The following is an 18075-nucleotide window of genomic DNA, read 5'->3' as shown; positions in this document are numbered from 1 at the left end:
CCGCGAGTCAAGAGCTTGAGTAAGTACCCGAAATCGTATCCACTGTGGAATGTAACCCAGTACACGCTGCCATTGCAGAACTTCAGTGTCGCGGTGGGGCATATTCGCTTGGTCTTCGGAAAAAGTGAGACCCAATTGGATCAGCTTCAAAAGATCAACATTGAGTTTAACTTTTTGGTATTGGTAACCACGGGAGTCACTGATATCTGCCATGGGTTGGAGAACAATGCCTGGTAACTCTGTATCCCACGGTTTCGTTTCTTGTCAAAAAATGACTAGAGAATATGATCCTTGCTCAGGGGCATGATTCAAAATTCCTTAAATCCATTGAAGCACAAGGAGTTCGAGTTGTCATCCACAAGTAAACCAACAAATGGGCATAAAAATGTTGACATTTCATTCAAAAACCAAAGCCATACATTTTTGCCAAATTAGACAGTGAGTGCGGACCAGTTTCCGTACAAATGGATACAAAAACAGAGCAAAAAGCCAAATACAACCGTACAATGAATGAACATAGGACAGAAGAGGTATAATCATAATAAATAAAAAACATATGATTAAAAAAGGCAATCTCAAGCCTTTCATCAAAAAGAAAAGTGTCAAAAATGGGAATAAAAACAGCAACAACGATATCCGATAATTTTCCGGTCAGCCGATTAGTTTCCGGAGTGGGACACAGGGGTGGTCACAAATTGGCCATCCTTGTAAACGTGAATGTATTGCTGCGGTAAAGCATACTCTCCCTGCAATAAAAGGCATCAACCTAATCCAATCGTTTGTCTGAAAACTTAGTTTGTTTACTGTTCCAACAAAATTATGAAAAGGCCGAAAGAATTTGAATCTACGCTCCGAAATTGACGATGAAAATAAATTTTGCCAAATAAACTGCACGTGTTAAAAGGGTAGTGAGGGTTGGGGCCATAAGCATCCACATATAGAAAAGGATACATACCCAATCACCATCTGATCCAGATCCAGGTACCAGCACGTTGATTTCACTGGACTTTGCAGTAGTTATAGAAGTCTCCAAAGAATCTTTACTCAAATATAATTGGCATCCTGATGTATTATCGACTGAAATTGTTGGAGCAGAGCCCTGAGAAGGAAAATTTACAACGAACAGAAGGAATCTTAAAACACAATGCTGCTCCAGCTGATTATTTTTCTTAATTGTTAAGGTACGGGCATGCTAGAATTTTAATGAAAATAGCACTGGTCGAATTATTTTTTAAAGGTAAAAACTTACGATACAACAAAATATGTCATATAATCTGACTTTTTAATTTAAACGGGAGGCAGCTGCTACGAATGGTTCCCACGAGGCACCCATTGGGTTGAGGCATATTTTATGGGAACATAAGGAAAAAACCCTTCAACCCTGACCCAGAATCAGAAAAGGATCATTACCTGACATTGCAACTCCACACCATTGCAATTAACAATCTCACAAGCTGCAACAACATCCTAGTTCCCCAAGTATCAAAAAGGACATGAGTGAGTTAATCTACAGCTTGATGGCTTCTAATATACAGACGGCCAGTTAGAACAAGTTCTTAAACTGACCTTGAATACCACCCCCATCTTAGTGCACTTGTCCACTGTAATGTTGTTCACTTTACCTGTACATAGTTATATACTCATATAAAGTTTTTCACAACTCCAGACGAGAGAAGCCAACTCAAAATGATGGCTTATAGTTGGATTCTGATTTAGTTTACTACCAAAGAAGACACACCATGTATCTGAAGAATGGAATTCTTGCACCCAAAGACATACACAGACTGCTTTGCGTCACAATCATCAATTACTAAACTGTTTCGTCCAATTTGATTCTCAACCACCCATCTGTACGCCATATTTAACTTGATTGACAAATGAATCAAACCTATCATTATGCTTATGAAAATAAACATTTTTTACTTACTTGCGACCCATTTGAAGCTCTAGCTTCGGAGGTCCCGACTTTGAAAATGAAGGCGAGCCAGCAGCACGGCTTTCTTTTTCAGCAACACTAACGACACCAGTTTTATCTGCACGGTTCTTGGTTTTCATATCAGCAGTGACCTTCCTCAAACCTTTAAGAAAAAATCAAAAATCCAGAGATGAGAAGAACATTATAAATCCATGGAAAGTAAAAACATAAGGAAGTTATAAGAGAGTGAATTACCAGAAGTAACTGACTTTCCAGAATTAATTTCCTGGAAAACTGCAGACATGCCTTCTTTGGGAGCTGAAGATGAAGGTCGGGTCGTCTCCAAACTAAATAGTGAAGCAGGGGGAGGACGGGGAGGAGGAGGTGCACCAGGAGCCGGAGCTTTTGTTGGGGCAGATCCGGCAGTCTTTCCTGTGGCACTCCAAACAGGGCCCAATGGGCAGTGAGACTTGACATAATCCCTTAACCCAGGTACGTAAAGCTCCTTTAAAGCCTTTGCCCACTCGACGTGATTGGCATCTTTGTTTCTGTATTCTACAAGAATCTGTGCATTCATTGGGTACACATCAAAAGTTTAAAATTTGAAGAATCAATAAACGTAAATAATGACAAACAAGAATTTTTTTAGGCAATAACTCAGATAATCGGATGATGATGAAATTTTAAGGTCTTGACAACACAAGTATTCAGGACCCAATGCAACCCATTTATACTCATATCGAGTGGTTTCTTCCGTAACTTAAGTATCAACATATGAATATGACTCTTCAAGTTCTGGTCATACTGAAGATATATAATGTACGCGAAATATCAACATGTTTAACAAAGTTTGAAAAAGCATAACGGCAATTAGATGGTTGATATTTGCACTCCAATATTTCACTCCCATTTTTGCACTCCGAGACTGATACCGAGTTCCATTTTCCTATCCGTTTATGCAAGAAAATTGACTACACGTGGAGTACAGAATCACCTTTTGAAGTGCAAAAATCAGCCCCTATTCAACAACTACATTGTTCTAGCTCACATGCAATTTTCTCAATCCTTCAATGATGTGGCAAAAGTATATTCAATCATCACCACATAATAATTCAGCTCCAATAGGGATGAAGACGTCAAGGACGAGGAGTACAAAAGATTGAAACATTTCTTGCCCATTTTCCTTCTTTCTTTTGTTTCTCTCACCGGTGGTGTGTGAATCCTTTTGGAGTTATACCGCAAAGAGTCAAAAGTATTACCTTGTTACAGTAAAACTCGGCTGTTTGCCAACTCTCTTCAACATGTGCAATCGGCATGCTCATTCCTATGATGAAAAAAGTACAATAACTATAATCGAAAAAAAAGGATGATTTGAGCTAAACAAACGATCAATGGTAAATCTATTTCTAAATTCCTCTTACCGCAGTCTTTTCCAGTATATGCAATCCATGCCAGAGCTGCCAGGCTGTCAGCACCAGTTTTTAAGTGGTGGAAAAATTCAGATCTCCTTCCCTCTGTCAACGCGTAAGCTTTTCCCATCACCTCATTCAACGGTTTTATGAGTTCCACCAACCCTGCTGTGTCAGGTTTCTGGAAGTTCCATGATCAGGCTTTAGCCTCACAGTACAAAATAGAAAGAGGGTACAAAATTAAGAATAGTCAAAAAAAGATATTAAATATCCATTCACACGTGCAAGATACAGCATCTCGCAGCAAACTATCAAAAGTTTCTGCCACGTACGTCCTATATGTTACTGCCGTAATCTAGAATTTCAGTATTTCACTGAACTAGTGAGAAAAAATTCAAGGGACAAACAATCCTACGATTACGTTAGAACTATTTACCACAAAAACATCAGGCGATGTTAATGCAGGTTACAGAAAACCATAACAAAAGTGCTGCTGCATTGCTTATGCATACTAGTCTGGTAGTATCACATAACAAAAGATCCCAGCAGAACAATAATTATCGAACGAAATTGGCCAAGGAGCGCCCTACATTTTATCCAACATCACTTAAATCTTTCCCCATTATCCAAAAAAATAAAAAATACGCCATTCTGTCCGTAATCGTATCACTTTACAACACAACGATGAATCAGTAGCGCCGATGATAACGCAGATCGTTTCACTTTGTTCAATATTTCGTCACATCACATACTCCGATAAGAACAAACTAAAACCAAGCTAAATCAAAATCCAGACGATTAAAATTCACTAACCTGCGTAGATTTGACTTTTACCAAAAGTTCTTTCTGCACAGAAAATGCCTCCGCGATAACCTTCGAAACATCCAAAACCTGTCCCCCAATCTTCTCCGCAGCGCTCATAACCCTACCCACATATTGCGACTCCAGATCCCGATACGCCACGATCGACGCATCTGTATCCGCATACCCAACCTCCTCCGTCACACCTCCCGATCTAAATCCGGTGGCGGACAGCGCCTCCAACCGCGAAACCGCGGATTCCAACCTTTTTATCAGATTTTCATCCATATTTGCCCGAATCGCAGTAACTAAATAAAAATTACAGTCACAAGTTGAGAGAATAGATCTGGAATCAGTGGTCGCGAATCACTACTCGTACATTTTTGGAGCAATTTCCTTTTGGCAGAAAGGCGGCAGATACAACTGGGATTTTTTGTGTCCCCAGCACTAAAGAGAAAGTCCTGTAGGGTTACACGTGTCGGATGAATAGACCTATCTGTGAGTGGGACACGTGTCATGTGTTTTATAATTTTATTTTCCATTTAGAGTAGTTCTGTACTATGTTCTCCATCCGTTCCACATAAAAACTGCCCTTTGTTTTTCAACCGGTCAAATCCAGGCCTATATTTTATTTTTCTGTGAAGCCTGAGGCTGGAAAGAGCGGAGGGTAATCGCTACTATCATGAGATTGTACGGACAATGAGTGATTTTTGATAGATTTTTAAACGAAGGAAACATGAATAAATCGATCTCACAACGAAAGGAGAGAGATTCTAAAAACTATGCAAGTAACAGTTGTAGAGAGCTTAAAAGATTTGATTAGTACTACTCATATCAAGAAGATACATTTTCCTTTCGGTAGCTCATCAAATAAAAACTCTAAAGTTAAACGTACTTGATTTTGAGCAATTTTGGGATGGGTGATCCCTGCGAAGTTTCCTGAGGTGCTTGTGAGTGAGGAAATAAGCACGGTGGAAAGACTCGTCTTTATACAGTGAGGACAGTCGTCGAGGTATCAGAGCCGACTTCGCCTAATACGATGTAGTTCGGAAACTAATATAAAATGTGATCTATTGAATTTTTTTTACATATAGGAATGGACAGAGTACCGGCGCTTTTATTCATAGGTGGTAATGTTATTATAGGACATCGCACTGCAAAATATAGTACCACTACGTTGAGGGCAACATGAATACCAAGATCTATTAATTTTCATGAATTGAAGGAAATAGTGAACCATCTGACAAATATTGAAAGTTCGAATTTTAACTTAAAATCGTCAACAAAACATTCCTACATGGATAAGTCACATTGTGTAGAAGTGCATCTTGACATCAATGATGACGAAAATTTATAGTTTATGCTGGATTCTATTAACGAAATGCGATGCATTTAATTGTATATCGAAACGGGTTTTATCGAGCATAATGTACGTGTTGAGGTTCCTGAATCATACTTTCCACGTATAACTGAAGGGTCCAATTCAATGAGATTTAATGATGAAGCTGGTACTTCTGCTGCAGCTTTTTTCGAAACAATAGATGAAAAGCGATTTAATCTAGATGATTGGACTGGGGGATGTGATCGGTATATTACGGGCACCGTAGAAGAAAATGTTAGCTGGTCGATTTCCACATGAGGATGGGATTCTGGTGCAAGAAGATAGTACTCGGTTGACACGAATCATGCAAGAAGATGGTACTCGGTTGCCAGTGATATTTTCCTCTACTTTGACAGGTACGGAAGAAGAAAAGCTGTTGCGAGTTCTGAGAGAAAATATCAAATCCATAGGTTGGAGTATTACAGACATAAAGGGGATCAGTTCATTCATGTGCATGCACAAAATTCTGATGGAAGCCGACCACAAGACATCTACCCAACCTCAAAGGCGTCCGAACCCAGCTATGCAAGAGGTGATAAAACTACTGGACGCATGTATTATTTACCCGATTTCTGATAGTAGATGGGTAAGTCCAGTACAAATTGTTCCGAAAAAAGGTGGGATCACTGTTGTAAAGAACGAAAATAATGAATTAATTCCTACCAGAACTGTTACAGGGTGGCGTGTTTGCATTGATTATAAAAAACTTAATGACGCCACCCGTAAAGACCATTTTCCCCTCCCTTTTATTGATCAAATGTTGGAAAGGTTAGCGGGATACTCTTTCTACTGCTTCCTGGATGGTTATTCCGGTTATATGCAAATTCTCATTTACCCTGAAGATCAGGAGAAAACCACATTTACTTGTCCTTATGGGACATTTGCATATAAACGAATGTCATTCGGTCTATGTCATGCACCGGCAACTTTCCAACGATGCATGATGGAAATTTTTCATGACATGATTGAGGATTTCATTGAAATATTCATGGATGATTTTTCTGTGTTTGGCTCTTCGTTTGATACGTGTTTTTCTAATATGTCTAAGTCTTGGAGAGATGTGAGGAGTCGAATTTGGTCTTAAACTGGGAGAAATGCCATTTCATGGTGAGAGAGGGAATTGTGTTGGGGCACAAAATTTCTGAGAATGGGATTGAAAGTTGATAAGGCTAAGATTGAAGTGATAGAGAAACTCCCAGCCCCAACAAACATCAGAGGAGTGCGTAGTTTTCTAGGAGATGCAGGGTTTTATAGACGCTTTATCAAAGATTTTTCTTGCATTGCTAAGCTACTAACCAATTTGCTGATAAAAGATGTGCGCTTTGATTTTTCTGATGAGTGTGTGCAGGTATTTTAGGTTTTAAAGGAGAAATTGATCACCGCACCTGTGATAATAGCACCTGATTGGGGGTCGCCATTTGAGGTGATGTGTGACGCAAGCGACACAGCTCTAGGGGCAGTGTTGGGCCAAAAGAGGGATAAATGCATTCATGTCATCTACTATGCTAGTATGACACTGTCAGCTGCCCAACTGAACTATGCCACTACAGAGAAAGAGCTCCTTGCTTTGGTTTTTTCTCTGGACAAGTTTAGATCATATTTGATAGGGAGCAAAGTTGTAGTGCACACTGATCATTCAAACTTGAAATATTTGATGGCTAAGAAGGATGCAAAACCAAGGCTAATTCGTTGGATTCTTCTGTTGCAGGAATTTGACCTGGAGATAATCGATAGGAAGGGGACAGAGAACCAAGTTGCAGACCATCTCTCGCGATTGGACAATCCTATCCCAGGTACTGAAATTATTCGCGATGAGTTCCCGGATGAACAACTCTTTGAAATCAACAGTTTACCATGGTATGCCGATTTTGTTAATTATCTTTCAAGTAAGTTCATCCCTCCCCATTTCACTTATCAGCAAAAGAAGAAATTTTTCTCATATTTGAAATATTATTTGTGGGAGGATCCTTACTTGTTCAGAATTTGTGCAGACGGTATAATCCGCAGGTGTGTTCCCCAGGAAGAGGTATGTGAGATTTTGTTTCATTGTCATGCTGGTCCGACTGGAGGCCATTTTGGGGCAACTAGAACTGCGTCCAAAGTCCTCCAGTCTTGTTTTTATTGGCCTACACTATTTAAGGATGCGCATGAATATGTCACAAAATGCCCAAATTGTCAACGCACAGGTAATATCTCTAGGAGACATGAATTGCCTCTTACTAATATTTTGGTGTGTGAAATTTTCGATGTCTGGGGTATAGATTTCATGGGGCCGTTCCCAGTTTCTTTTGGGAACAAGTATATTTTGGTGGCTGTAGACTACGTTTCTAAATGGGTCGAGGCTATTGCATGCAAAACTAATGACTCTAGGGTTGTCGTTCAATTTCTCAAGAAAAATATTTTCTCACGTTTTGGCTCACCTAGAGCCATTATTAGCGATGGGGGTACTCATTTTTGTAATTGAAAATTTGACAGTTTATTGGCTAAGTATGGGGTCTGACATAATGTGGCAACACCTTATCACCCTCAAACTAGTGGCCAAGTCGAGGTATAAAACAGAGAAATCAAACGCATTCTTGAGAAGACTGTCGGTACTTCAAGGAAAGAATTGTCTAGCAAACTCGACGATGCACTTTGGGATTATCGCACTTGTAATGCCCGAGATTTTGATTCTATTAATCTGAGATTATTGATTATGAACCGATGTGATTATAGCCGGGTCATTCCGAGATCAGATTGGGCAAAGCATATGAATTGTACAAGTTTTGGGCAGAACTATTGGCGCCCGAGCGGCAGAAAGTGACCGCCCGAGCACCAATGTTCAACAAAATATGCTTCGGACCGAAGATGTGGCGTCCGGGCGGTAGTTTTTGACCGCCCGAGCGCCAATGAATAATTGGGAGGCAGAACACCTCGCGCCCGGGCGGTAAGTTTTAACCGCCCGAGCGCCGAGCAAGCGCCCGGGCGGAAATTTATGACCGCCCGAGCGCCAACCGATATCCAAGAAAAGTGACACGTTGCTGAACCATGCAAGTTAGGATATATATATACGAATTCCTTCATTCAGAAATGGAGAAAACGAAGAAAGGAGAACCGAATAGTTTCAGAAAATCTTTACGCCTTTATATTTCGATCGGTACGTCTGATTTTCAATCCGACTTCAGTACTGAGTTTCTATCGACGCAGGCTTCAACTGGACGTAAGTTTTCTTATGTTCTCATATGTCTTGAAATCATAATATTGCCAGAATCGGATATGATTCATATATAATGTTTCTGATATGTTAGACATCGTATAATCGAAACCGGATTGAAGAACGGATACCGTGTAGAATTGTTATGAATTTCAGAGTTGATTTGACTGAGATGTGATATCAGATTTGTATCATATTGATTATGAGTTGTGGGAATGGATATCTGATTGATTTATATTGCTGGGTATATTGAGTTTGTACAGTTATGCTGTTGAAACAGAATTTGATTGAGTTCTGATTATATCCAGTATTGATTGAGTGGGGTATTGATATTGTATTCCTCGTTATTGTCATTGTCAGATTGAGTATTGACAGATTTGAGTTCGAGAATTCGACAGAGTCAGATTGACAGAGAGAAAGGTATAAATCAATGTTGATTCGGGATTGCACAACTCGAGTTAGATTTGACTTGAGTTTCCCAAAATCACATACTGAATGATTATTGCATTGATATTTGCAATTCTTGATATTGATATGCTTAGTCTATTGATCTATAGCAAAGCATGAGTTAGAGTTGGGCAGATCCGCCTAGTCTTTGGCAGAATCGCCATGGCAGAACCGCCAAGTCACTGGACTTTTGGATATATATCGATATACTGAGGAGAATACCGACTCCTATTGCAGATCTTCGATATAGACAGCCAAAGTCTGGGACTAAGAACGTACCACCATCTAGCTGGGCTAAAGTAGATGGGAGAACGTTGCGTTCTTATTCAGATCGGGATCCCTAGATTAGAAATGAGTCGAGTCTGAGATGATGAGTCTAGAGTTTGATTTACATTTTTATATCGATTCATGTCTTTCAGATTTAATACATGTTATTGATATCTGTTTCATGCTTTTATATATGTTTTATATGATTGCATGTTTACATTATTTATACTGGGATGTATTTCTCACCGGGATTATCCGGCTGTTGTCTTGTTTGTATGTGTGCATGACCACAGGTGAGACAGGATCAGGGTCACGAAGAGAATGAGAGATTCAAGATTAGCGTGGAGATCCGGACTTAGAGTAGAGTGATTTTCAGTACTTGATGTAGTAGCTGAACTCTAGTTGCGATAAACATATGTTGTACATGATCTGTACTTTATGTTGATATTTATATCAGAGTGATTACTTTACGTTTCCGCAATTGTATTTAAAAAAAAAATTTAGACCCAGATTAATTAAATGATCATAATAATAATTAAGAAGATGGATTAGGTTCGGGTCCCCACAACACTGCTTTTAAAACCCCCATTGGCATGTCTCCTTTTAGATTGTTGCATGGGAAATCATGTCACCTCCCTCTTGAACTTGAGCATAAGGCTTATTGGGCTACTAAATTCTTGAATTTTGATGCTAAAGCCACAAGTGACGAGAGAGTTCTGCAACTGAATGAATTGGACGAGTTTAGGTTGGAGGCTTACGAGAATGCCAAGCTTTACAAAGAGAAAACCAAACGCTGGCACGATCAGAACATCGTCCATCGAGAATTTGTGATGGGACAACTGGTACTGTTATATAACTCTCGACTGAAGTTGATGCCAGGTAAGTTGATTTCACGGTGGTCAGGAACATATACCATCACGCAAGTTTTCCCCTACGGGACAGTAGAGATCACTAGTGAAGCAACTGGAACTTTCAAAGTAAATGGGCATATGCTAAAGGTTTATCATGGTGGCGCCATACCCGATGAGCCAACCACAGTGGATCTGCAGGATCCAAACTGAATCAAGGGAGTACAGTCAGGCTATCGACTCTAAATTTAGCGCTTGCTGGGAGGCAACCCAGTGTTTAGTTTTATTTTCTTTTCTTTCTTCTTTTATTTTAGTTTTCTTTCTTTTTGTTTTATGCATTTTTCGTGAGCTAATCTCAGTTGATGGTGTTGCAGGTAGTTTATTCACTGGCGGTGGGGTTTTTCCAGTGTCGGGATTCTATTAGGACGAGCAGATTCAGAACGTCAAATAGGCCAGGGAAGTTTCTGTACAATTCTTGCATCTTGTGTGCTTGATTGAGTTTCAATATTTGATGGATCGATTTATAGAATTGTACTTTCCTGGCTTTACATTTGTATAATTTGCACGCTGATGTCCCGAGCAGACACGGACCCTCTTCTGGATCCCTACATGGGGTCCGTGTCTAATATTTCCCAGAATTTTGCAATTCCGAGCACACACGGACCCTTATCCGGACCCCAACACGGGGTCCATGTCTAATTCTTCCCAAACTTTCAAACTTCCGAGCCTACCCGGACCTCTGCACGGACCCTCACACGGGGTCCGTGTCAAATTCTTCCGAATTTTTTTTTTTGCGAGACACGACGAACTCCTACACGGGGTCCGTGCCCTCTATTTTCTTGAAAAAATCCGAATACTTTCGCGACCCTTTCACCTAAATCCCTAAATCCTAAAATCGAGTCTTCTCCATCCACCGCCGACTTCAGCTGAGAACCCGCCGCCGCCTCGTCGCCGGCCACCTTCCACCAACTTCGATAGTGAGTTATTGCGCTTCCTTCAGATTCGCGGCTAGGTGTTTAATTTTTTTCAATTATTGGGCGTTATTATTGGGTGTTGATTTGTCTGGATTTAATTGTTACTGTGGTTTCCTCGGGATATTATGTTGTTGAGTATGTTGCTGTTGGATTGATTGGCATCTTGTTGGATTGTTCGAATTGATTGGTTGGATTGTTGGATTTGGCTTGTTTGAGGGCTGCTTTGTTCCACTTTGAGTTCGTCTTGAGCAAAAATTGTTATTGGAGCTTCTTGCCGTACATTGTTTCAATTTCGGTGTTGATTATTATCATTGCGTTGGGATAGGTTCGTGCTTTGTTTGGTTTGTGATGCTTGGTTTGTTGGAGTATTCAGATATCATTGCTTGAATCAAAATGCCTCCGCGAAAACAGAGCAGTAAACGTGCACGAAGCGATGCTTCTTCATCATCCGGGTCCGCCAGGTTGGCTTTTGATGCTTTTAAGTTCACCAGTCGTGAAAATTTTGAGTGGTACTCGCACTTCATGGGAACTCGGTCATTGTTGAGCGGTCTATTCATCCACGGATTGACCATGATGTGCCACTGAGGGCAGAGTTCGATAAGTTTGGATGGGGGCCTATTCTGGACAATGACGGGCCGCCGGTGGCTTTCAATCAGGTGGATATCTACTTTTCGGACCTCACCTTTCGGATCCATGAGGCTCGACGCCGACTGCAGTACCGCTTATCTCCTACCGGCTCCCGCTCCAGTGTACTCCCTACATCCCTCCCGCTGCTGGATCGCCTCATCTGTTACTTTATGGGGGCAAATATCATCTCAAGGAAGGCCGGGAACAATGAGGTCCGCCATTTGGATCTCTATATCATTGACAAGATGCTGAATGGTTTGGGGGACATTCCTGCTATCCCAGTGGCGTCGATCATACTTTCTCATATGCGATCAGTCGCTCACACTGACCCCACAAAGAACAGGACGCCATATGCCCCTTTCCTATCATCATCTCCAGGATCTTGGCGGCCCACGATGTCGATCTCACCGACGAGACTTCTCTCCTGCCCACATCTACGCAGATGCTCACCACCCAGGTCATGCAGGGCATGTACTTTATCTTTTGACAGGGTGCTTGGTACCGTAATCCAGGGAGTCTACATATCCGTCGTCATCCCCGTGACCCATCTGTGCCTCCCCCTACCATCGATGAACGAGCCTGGGAAGACCGTGTGGAGGAAGAAGCGGCTTTGGATGCCCGAGCTGGACCTCAAGCTGATATGCCCCCTCGACAGCGCGCCCCAGAGGTATATGACAGGTTTTATCGTCCATGTTTGATTGCATGGACGACATACGCACTAGATTGGCTCGCATCGAGCACCAGTCCAGGACTCAGTCTTCTTCAGACGATATCTTTGCTCCACCGTGGGACAGATCCGCACTTGACGATTTGGAGGACTTTGAGCTAGGATCAGATGATGAGTAGTCCGCTTCTTTTTATTCTAGGATTTTTGGAGAACTTTATCGCTTTTCTAGACTTGCGCATTTCAATCGTATGTTGTTATTGCTGTTATGAGACATGTTCTTTAATTTTATTATCTTTTGGATTTTCTTTGAGTGCTTGAGTTTTTTTCCTATCTTTTTTTACGTTTCCTTGTGCATTCGATGTTGTTCTTTTCAGGAATTGCTGCATTCTACCACACTGTAACCACCTACTCGACATTTTTTCAGGAAAGTGTGTTTACTTTAACTACCTTGTTAATACATGTTACATCGCTTTACACTGAGGGCAGTGTCGATTTCAAAGTGTGGGGGTGGGGCCAGTTTTGTTACACATCGTTGCACAACACTTAACAACACTCTTCACGTAGGATGAGACTATATCTAAAGAAATAACTCTTGTTTCACTTGATAACCGGATTAATTTGTTAGATTTTGAATCAACCGGGAAATTGGTTCATGACTAGTATTGAATGAGAGGAGTCGTAGTTTCAATGAGAGAGTCAGACATGCACCAGTTTTATATTGACATTTCATTCCACGCACATGGTCAGTCTTTGGCTCATTGAAAATGAACTGGTGCAAGGGAAAAAAAACGAGAAACAACCTAGAACTCGTCTGATTAGCCCTCGAAGCGAAAATACGAACGATGATGACTTAGGGATGATTTAGGCGATCTTTGGACCGTTTGAGCCTTTCAAGCCTACCCGATATATCATTTATAGTCTCTAGTAACCCTTCTTGAGCCTGTAAAAATCGAATGGTGTGTGTCAATGACACACAATTAACCCCATTCATAATTTATTCAATGTCCCACACCAACTACCAAAATGTTAGCCTATACACTTTATCCTACCCTAACTTTGAGAGAAATAAACCCTTCGAGCGCTTTGAAATGTTCCAGCACTCACATGTGTAGAAGAGACATATTTGAAGGAGTTGTTGGATTACCGTTGAATGAAAAGAAGTGGATTTATGATTGAAAAAAAATGGTAAAAATTGTATGGTATTGAAGACACCCGAAAAATTTGCGGGTGAAAGTTGAAGGACAATGAGAAAGGAAGGAAATAATAGAAGCTCTAAAGATGATGAAAATACAGTGATTGGTGACGAGTCAAAAGTTGAATGAATGCGCTGCAGGAATATGTTTATTCTCTCTCACTTTTGATTCCCATGCCTTCTAAGGTAGCCGTAAGCTTTGGCCTTACGTTATAAGCTTAAAAAGACCTATTAACCAAGTCATTATCGTTCAACATTTAGTAGAGAGGGGTATGAAAGTCAAGCATATGGGGCGAAAAAAAAATTGTTGAGAATAAGTGATCCTAAAACCAAGTAGCTGTTGATGAGTTTAAGTTCTGACTTGCACACTACACACATCTAGTTCTGTTGATCTTGACTGGGTAATGTTTGAATTTTGGTTTGTGAAGAAAACGAATCTTGTGATATTCGAAGCATGATCTTTTGACCGGGAGTGAAGGAGTTTGACAAATTGAGAAGTTTTGATTGCGATACTTGAGTTATGAATCCAAGATATTTCTCATCTTTATTTCATGTTTGATTTGTTCGAGGACGAACAAAGGTTAAGTGTGGGGGAGTTGATAAGCACGAATCATATAGCATTTTAGGGACTTTATTTTGTCGTATTCGTGCTTATCTGGCGTTTTTATTCCGAGTTTTGCGCTTAATTCGTGTTATTATTGCTATTTGCAGGTTTGACCAGAAGATGATAAAAGCCAAAGAAAAGAAAGAAAAGTCGAGCTTCGCAATGCCATGTCAGAAATACCCGGAAAAATAGGAAAATAACACAAGGAGAGCACCCGGACCCATACACGGACCCTGTGTAAGGGTCCGTGCCTTAGAAGCCAAAAGAAGACTTGTAGCGAGCCAATCCTGACCCGAAGACGGACCCCTACACGGGGTCTGTGTCCAGCAACATCCGAGAATGGAAAATTAGCGTACGAACACGGACCCAGAGACGGACCCCTACACGGGGTCCGTGTCCAGCATCTCCCGGAAAGAATTGTTAATCGAAACTACACGGACCCTACAGCTGAGGCTTACACGGGGTCCTGTGTACCGTATTTTCAGATCAGATTCGCGAAGATCTTAGGAGATTTAAGAAAGAAATTAAGAAGATTTGGGGGGACTTTTCAGATCGTGACTTTTGGCAGCCAACTTTGAGAGGAGAAAGACGAGAACTTGGAGACTTTGGAAGGCAGCGCGACAGCTTGGGATAAACGAGAGAAAACCGCGCACTTCACACGCAAGAACCGCGCATTATCGCTGAGATTTTCTCTTCTCTTGTTTTCTTATTTTCATTCATGAATTCGAATATCAGATTTGATTCTAGTTTTGAATTTATGGAGTAGTTTTCTTGTGATCGGGACCACGATAGGGACTAACTTTTGATGTTGTTCATTCACTAGATTATTTGATTTACGAATTAATTTATGTTATTGATTAATGTTTGCGTAATTTTCGTGCTCTTAATTTGGCTAATTATTTGTGAAAGAGGATCGGTTACGGTGCCGATAGCGCAACAGAAGTTTCAAAAATCATATTTTATAGGGAAAAAAACCGAGCACCTATTAGTGGTGTAACAAATACAAAAACACAAAATATGTCACACATAGGGTGTTTTAAAGATATTACCTATCAATCTTAAAAAATTGATGTTGGCTCCAACTTAGTTGTCAAACAACTAAGCTCTTGAAGGGATGAGTTGATCTACAAGCTTCCTCCTTTCCTTCAAAATTAGGCCCACCATTTGCTAGCTAGAACCCTTCTTACTTTGCACTAGAAAAATAAGAAGATTTTTCTTTGAGAACTGATTTCTTTCCTCAACAATTGAAGAAGAAAAATTTAGAGAAAATTGGAAGAAAAAACTCTCAAGGTTTCGGCCAAGTGAGGAGTGGAATGGGGAGAGGGATGACTAGTCTTGGTTGTGTAAAAAGCTAAAACACTTTTAGCATGCCAAGCCTTGGAGATTGAAAAAGTAATCTCCAATCCTTCACCTCCCATGCATGTAATGTTATTTGATTTTTAACAATTAAAAATCAATGTACTTAATTTAATTATCTCAAACAAATTTGAGACTAATTAAACATTACTTGAATTTACTCAAGTCACTAGTTGAATAATTATTTTACTATTGGGCTCTACAAGACCCAATATGATTTAATTAATTCAACACTTGAAGTATTTTAATTATTTGGACTCTACTAGGCCCACTAGTATTTAATTAATTCAACACTTGAATTAATTTAATTTATAAGTTACATTTCCCTCATAAAAGTCATACTTCTATTTTTCCTTACGCTTATAAACTCATTAATAAGCCGTTCAACACATTGAACTATTTTACTTCTCAACAGGATCTAGAAAGCTAGTACTTGTGTGGCCCTCAATGGTTCATTGATACAACTAGCCGTTGGTTCACATCTCCATGTGATTCGGACTAAACATGTCCTTATACGAGCATACCCCAATTGCTCCATTCTTAATTATCAACTCTTTGATAACAAGAACGTCAGAACTCAAGTCTGATAGTACCCAACCAATCATGTTAAACGACTAGCAGCATCGCTTACATGATTCCCTAGGTATCAAATAATAGTGCCTGCAAGAACAATTCAATTATGGTTAGCGTATAGTACGGTCCCTTCAACTCATATATCCCGACCGATTCAACAACCATTGGTTTATCGAGAGTTTTCAATGAATCGATACTATGTGTCATGTCGTAGTTGCATCGATGGTGTAATCTATGAAACCCATTTCATAATTACCACCATACTCTGATCAGAGATTTCATACTACATACACATGAGATCACATAGAAAATCCATACCCGAAGGTAAGCGGTGAATCCCCGACTACAATGCATCGACTCCTATATGTTTCGACAAAACACCCAACCTTGCCATCTGATGACCCCATGAGAGTCGGTAAATAAGTCAAAGTGTAATGCTAGCACATAGAGTCGCAATGTTGTCCCGGGTCATAAGGACTAATGGTGTACAACCATAAACTAGGACGTTTCCACTCGATAAGTGAGAACCACTTGGAAAATCCTTTATGGAGGGTTGTTCAGTGCACTCTACAAGGAGCACCTATCTGCATTTTCGGACATCACAATGTCCCCTACCAATGAAACATGGAACTCACATCGCAGATACTAGTCTCGAACTCGAGCGGCCTATATCCTTCTTAGCGGCGGCTGAATCGACTAGGAACTGTTTAGAATATATAGTATTCCAAATATGAGTTTCATGATACTCATCATATTAGCATCTCATATTCTTTCTACTATTTGTATATTCAAGGGCTTTATCTATGCAACTAGCATGAGTATACAGATAAAGAAGTGCCAAAACAATAATTTTAAATATTATTAAAATAAAGATTGTTTATACATTGAGTTTAAACCTGAACCCTCGGCCAACACTTGGCTCGACGGGCACCTACTCTAACAATCTCCCACTTGCACTAGAGCCAACTACTCATATGCTTCAAACCCATCGATTCGCGATGCTTCTCGAATAATGGTCTAGGTAAAGGCTTAGTAAGCGGATCAGCAACATTATCTGCGGAGCCGACTTTGTCAATCGAGACATCTCCTCTTTCCACAATCTCTCGGAGGATGTGGTACTTTCTCAATACATGTTTGGACTTTTGATGAGACCTTGGCTCCTTTGCTTGAGCAATGGCTCCCATGTTGTCACAAAACACCGGAAAATAAGCAACTCCATTAGGAATGACGCCCAACTCTTGGACGAAATTCCTTATCCAAACAGCATCCTTTGCTGCAGTTGATGCAGCAATGTATTCTGCCTCAGTGGTGTAATCCGCTGTACTGTCTTGCTTGGAACTCTTCCAAGAGACAACAACACCATTGAGCATGAATATGAACCCAGAGGTTGACTTAGAGTCATCGATATTGCTTTGGAAGCTAGAGTCGGTATAGCCTTCCAATTTCAGTTCTCTACCCCCATAGACTAAGAACAATTTATTGGTCCTTCTCAAATACTTGAGGATGTCTTTCACAGCTTTCCAATGTGGAAGACCGGGGTTCGATTGATATCTACTCACTACACTTAGTGCGAAAGCCACGTCAGGACGTGTAGATATCATCCCATACATGATGCTACCAATCGCAGATGCATACGGAAATGCGTGTCATCGCCTCTACCTCTGCATCAGTCTTGGGAGACATAGACTTGGATAGGGACACGCCATGACACATTGGTAGATGTCCTCTCTTGGACTCATCCATCGAGAACCTCTTCACGATGGTATCAATGTATGTGGATTGGGTGAGACCAAGCAATCTTCTTGATCTATCTCTATAGAT

The 18075-nt window shown here is 40.5% G+C and overlaps 2 protein-coding genes across 2 annotated transcripts; one reads left to right on the top strand and one right to left on the bottom strand.

Moving 5' to 3' along the window:
* Positions 1 to 374: 374 nt before the first annotated feature.
* On the bottom strand, positions 375 to 4564 carry LOC142541782 (cyclase-associated protein 1-like). Its single transcript, XM_075648247.1, has 10 exons — positions 4138 to 4564; positions 3337 to 3505; positions 3175 to 3239; positions 2171 to 2480; positions 1928 to 2078; positions 1739 to 1848; positions 1567 to 1622; positions 1411 to 1467; positions 956 to 1099; positions 375 to 746 (listed from the first exon to the last, which is right to left on the bottom strand). The coding sequence occupies exons 1-10, from the start codon at positions 4411 to 4413 to the stop codon at positions 660 to 662; spliced, it is 1425 nt and encodes a 474-aa protein (XP_075504362.1). The 5' UTR covers positions 4414 to 4564; the 3' UTR covers positions 375 to 659.
* Positions 4565 to 10006: 5442 nt separating this feature from the next.
* Positions 10007 to 10474, top strand: LOC142505067 (uncharacterized). Its single transcript, XM_075617887.1, has one exon. The coding sequence runs from the start codon at positions 10007 to 10009 to the stop codon at positions 10472 to 10474; it is 468 nt and encodes a 155-aa protein (XP_075474002.1).
* The last annotated feature ends 7601 nt before the right edge of the window (positions 10475 to 18075 follow it).

This window comes from Primulina tabacum, chromosome 1, assembly GCF_025594145.1.
Source record: "Primulina tabacum isolate GXHZ01 chromosome 1, ASM2559414v2, whole genome shotgun sequence".
NCBI lineage: Eukaryota > Viridiplantae > Streptophyta > Magnoliopsida > Lamiales > Gesneriaceae > Primulina > Primulina tabacum.
The sequence above is the reverse complement of the archived record's forward strand: the minus strand, read 5'-3'. Positions and strand labels throughout refer to the sequence as shown.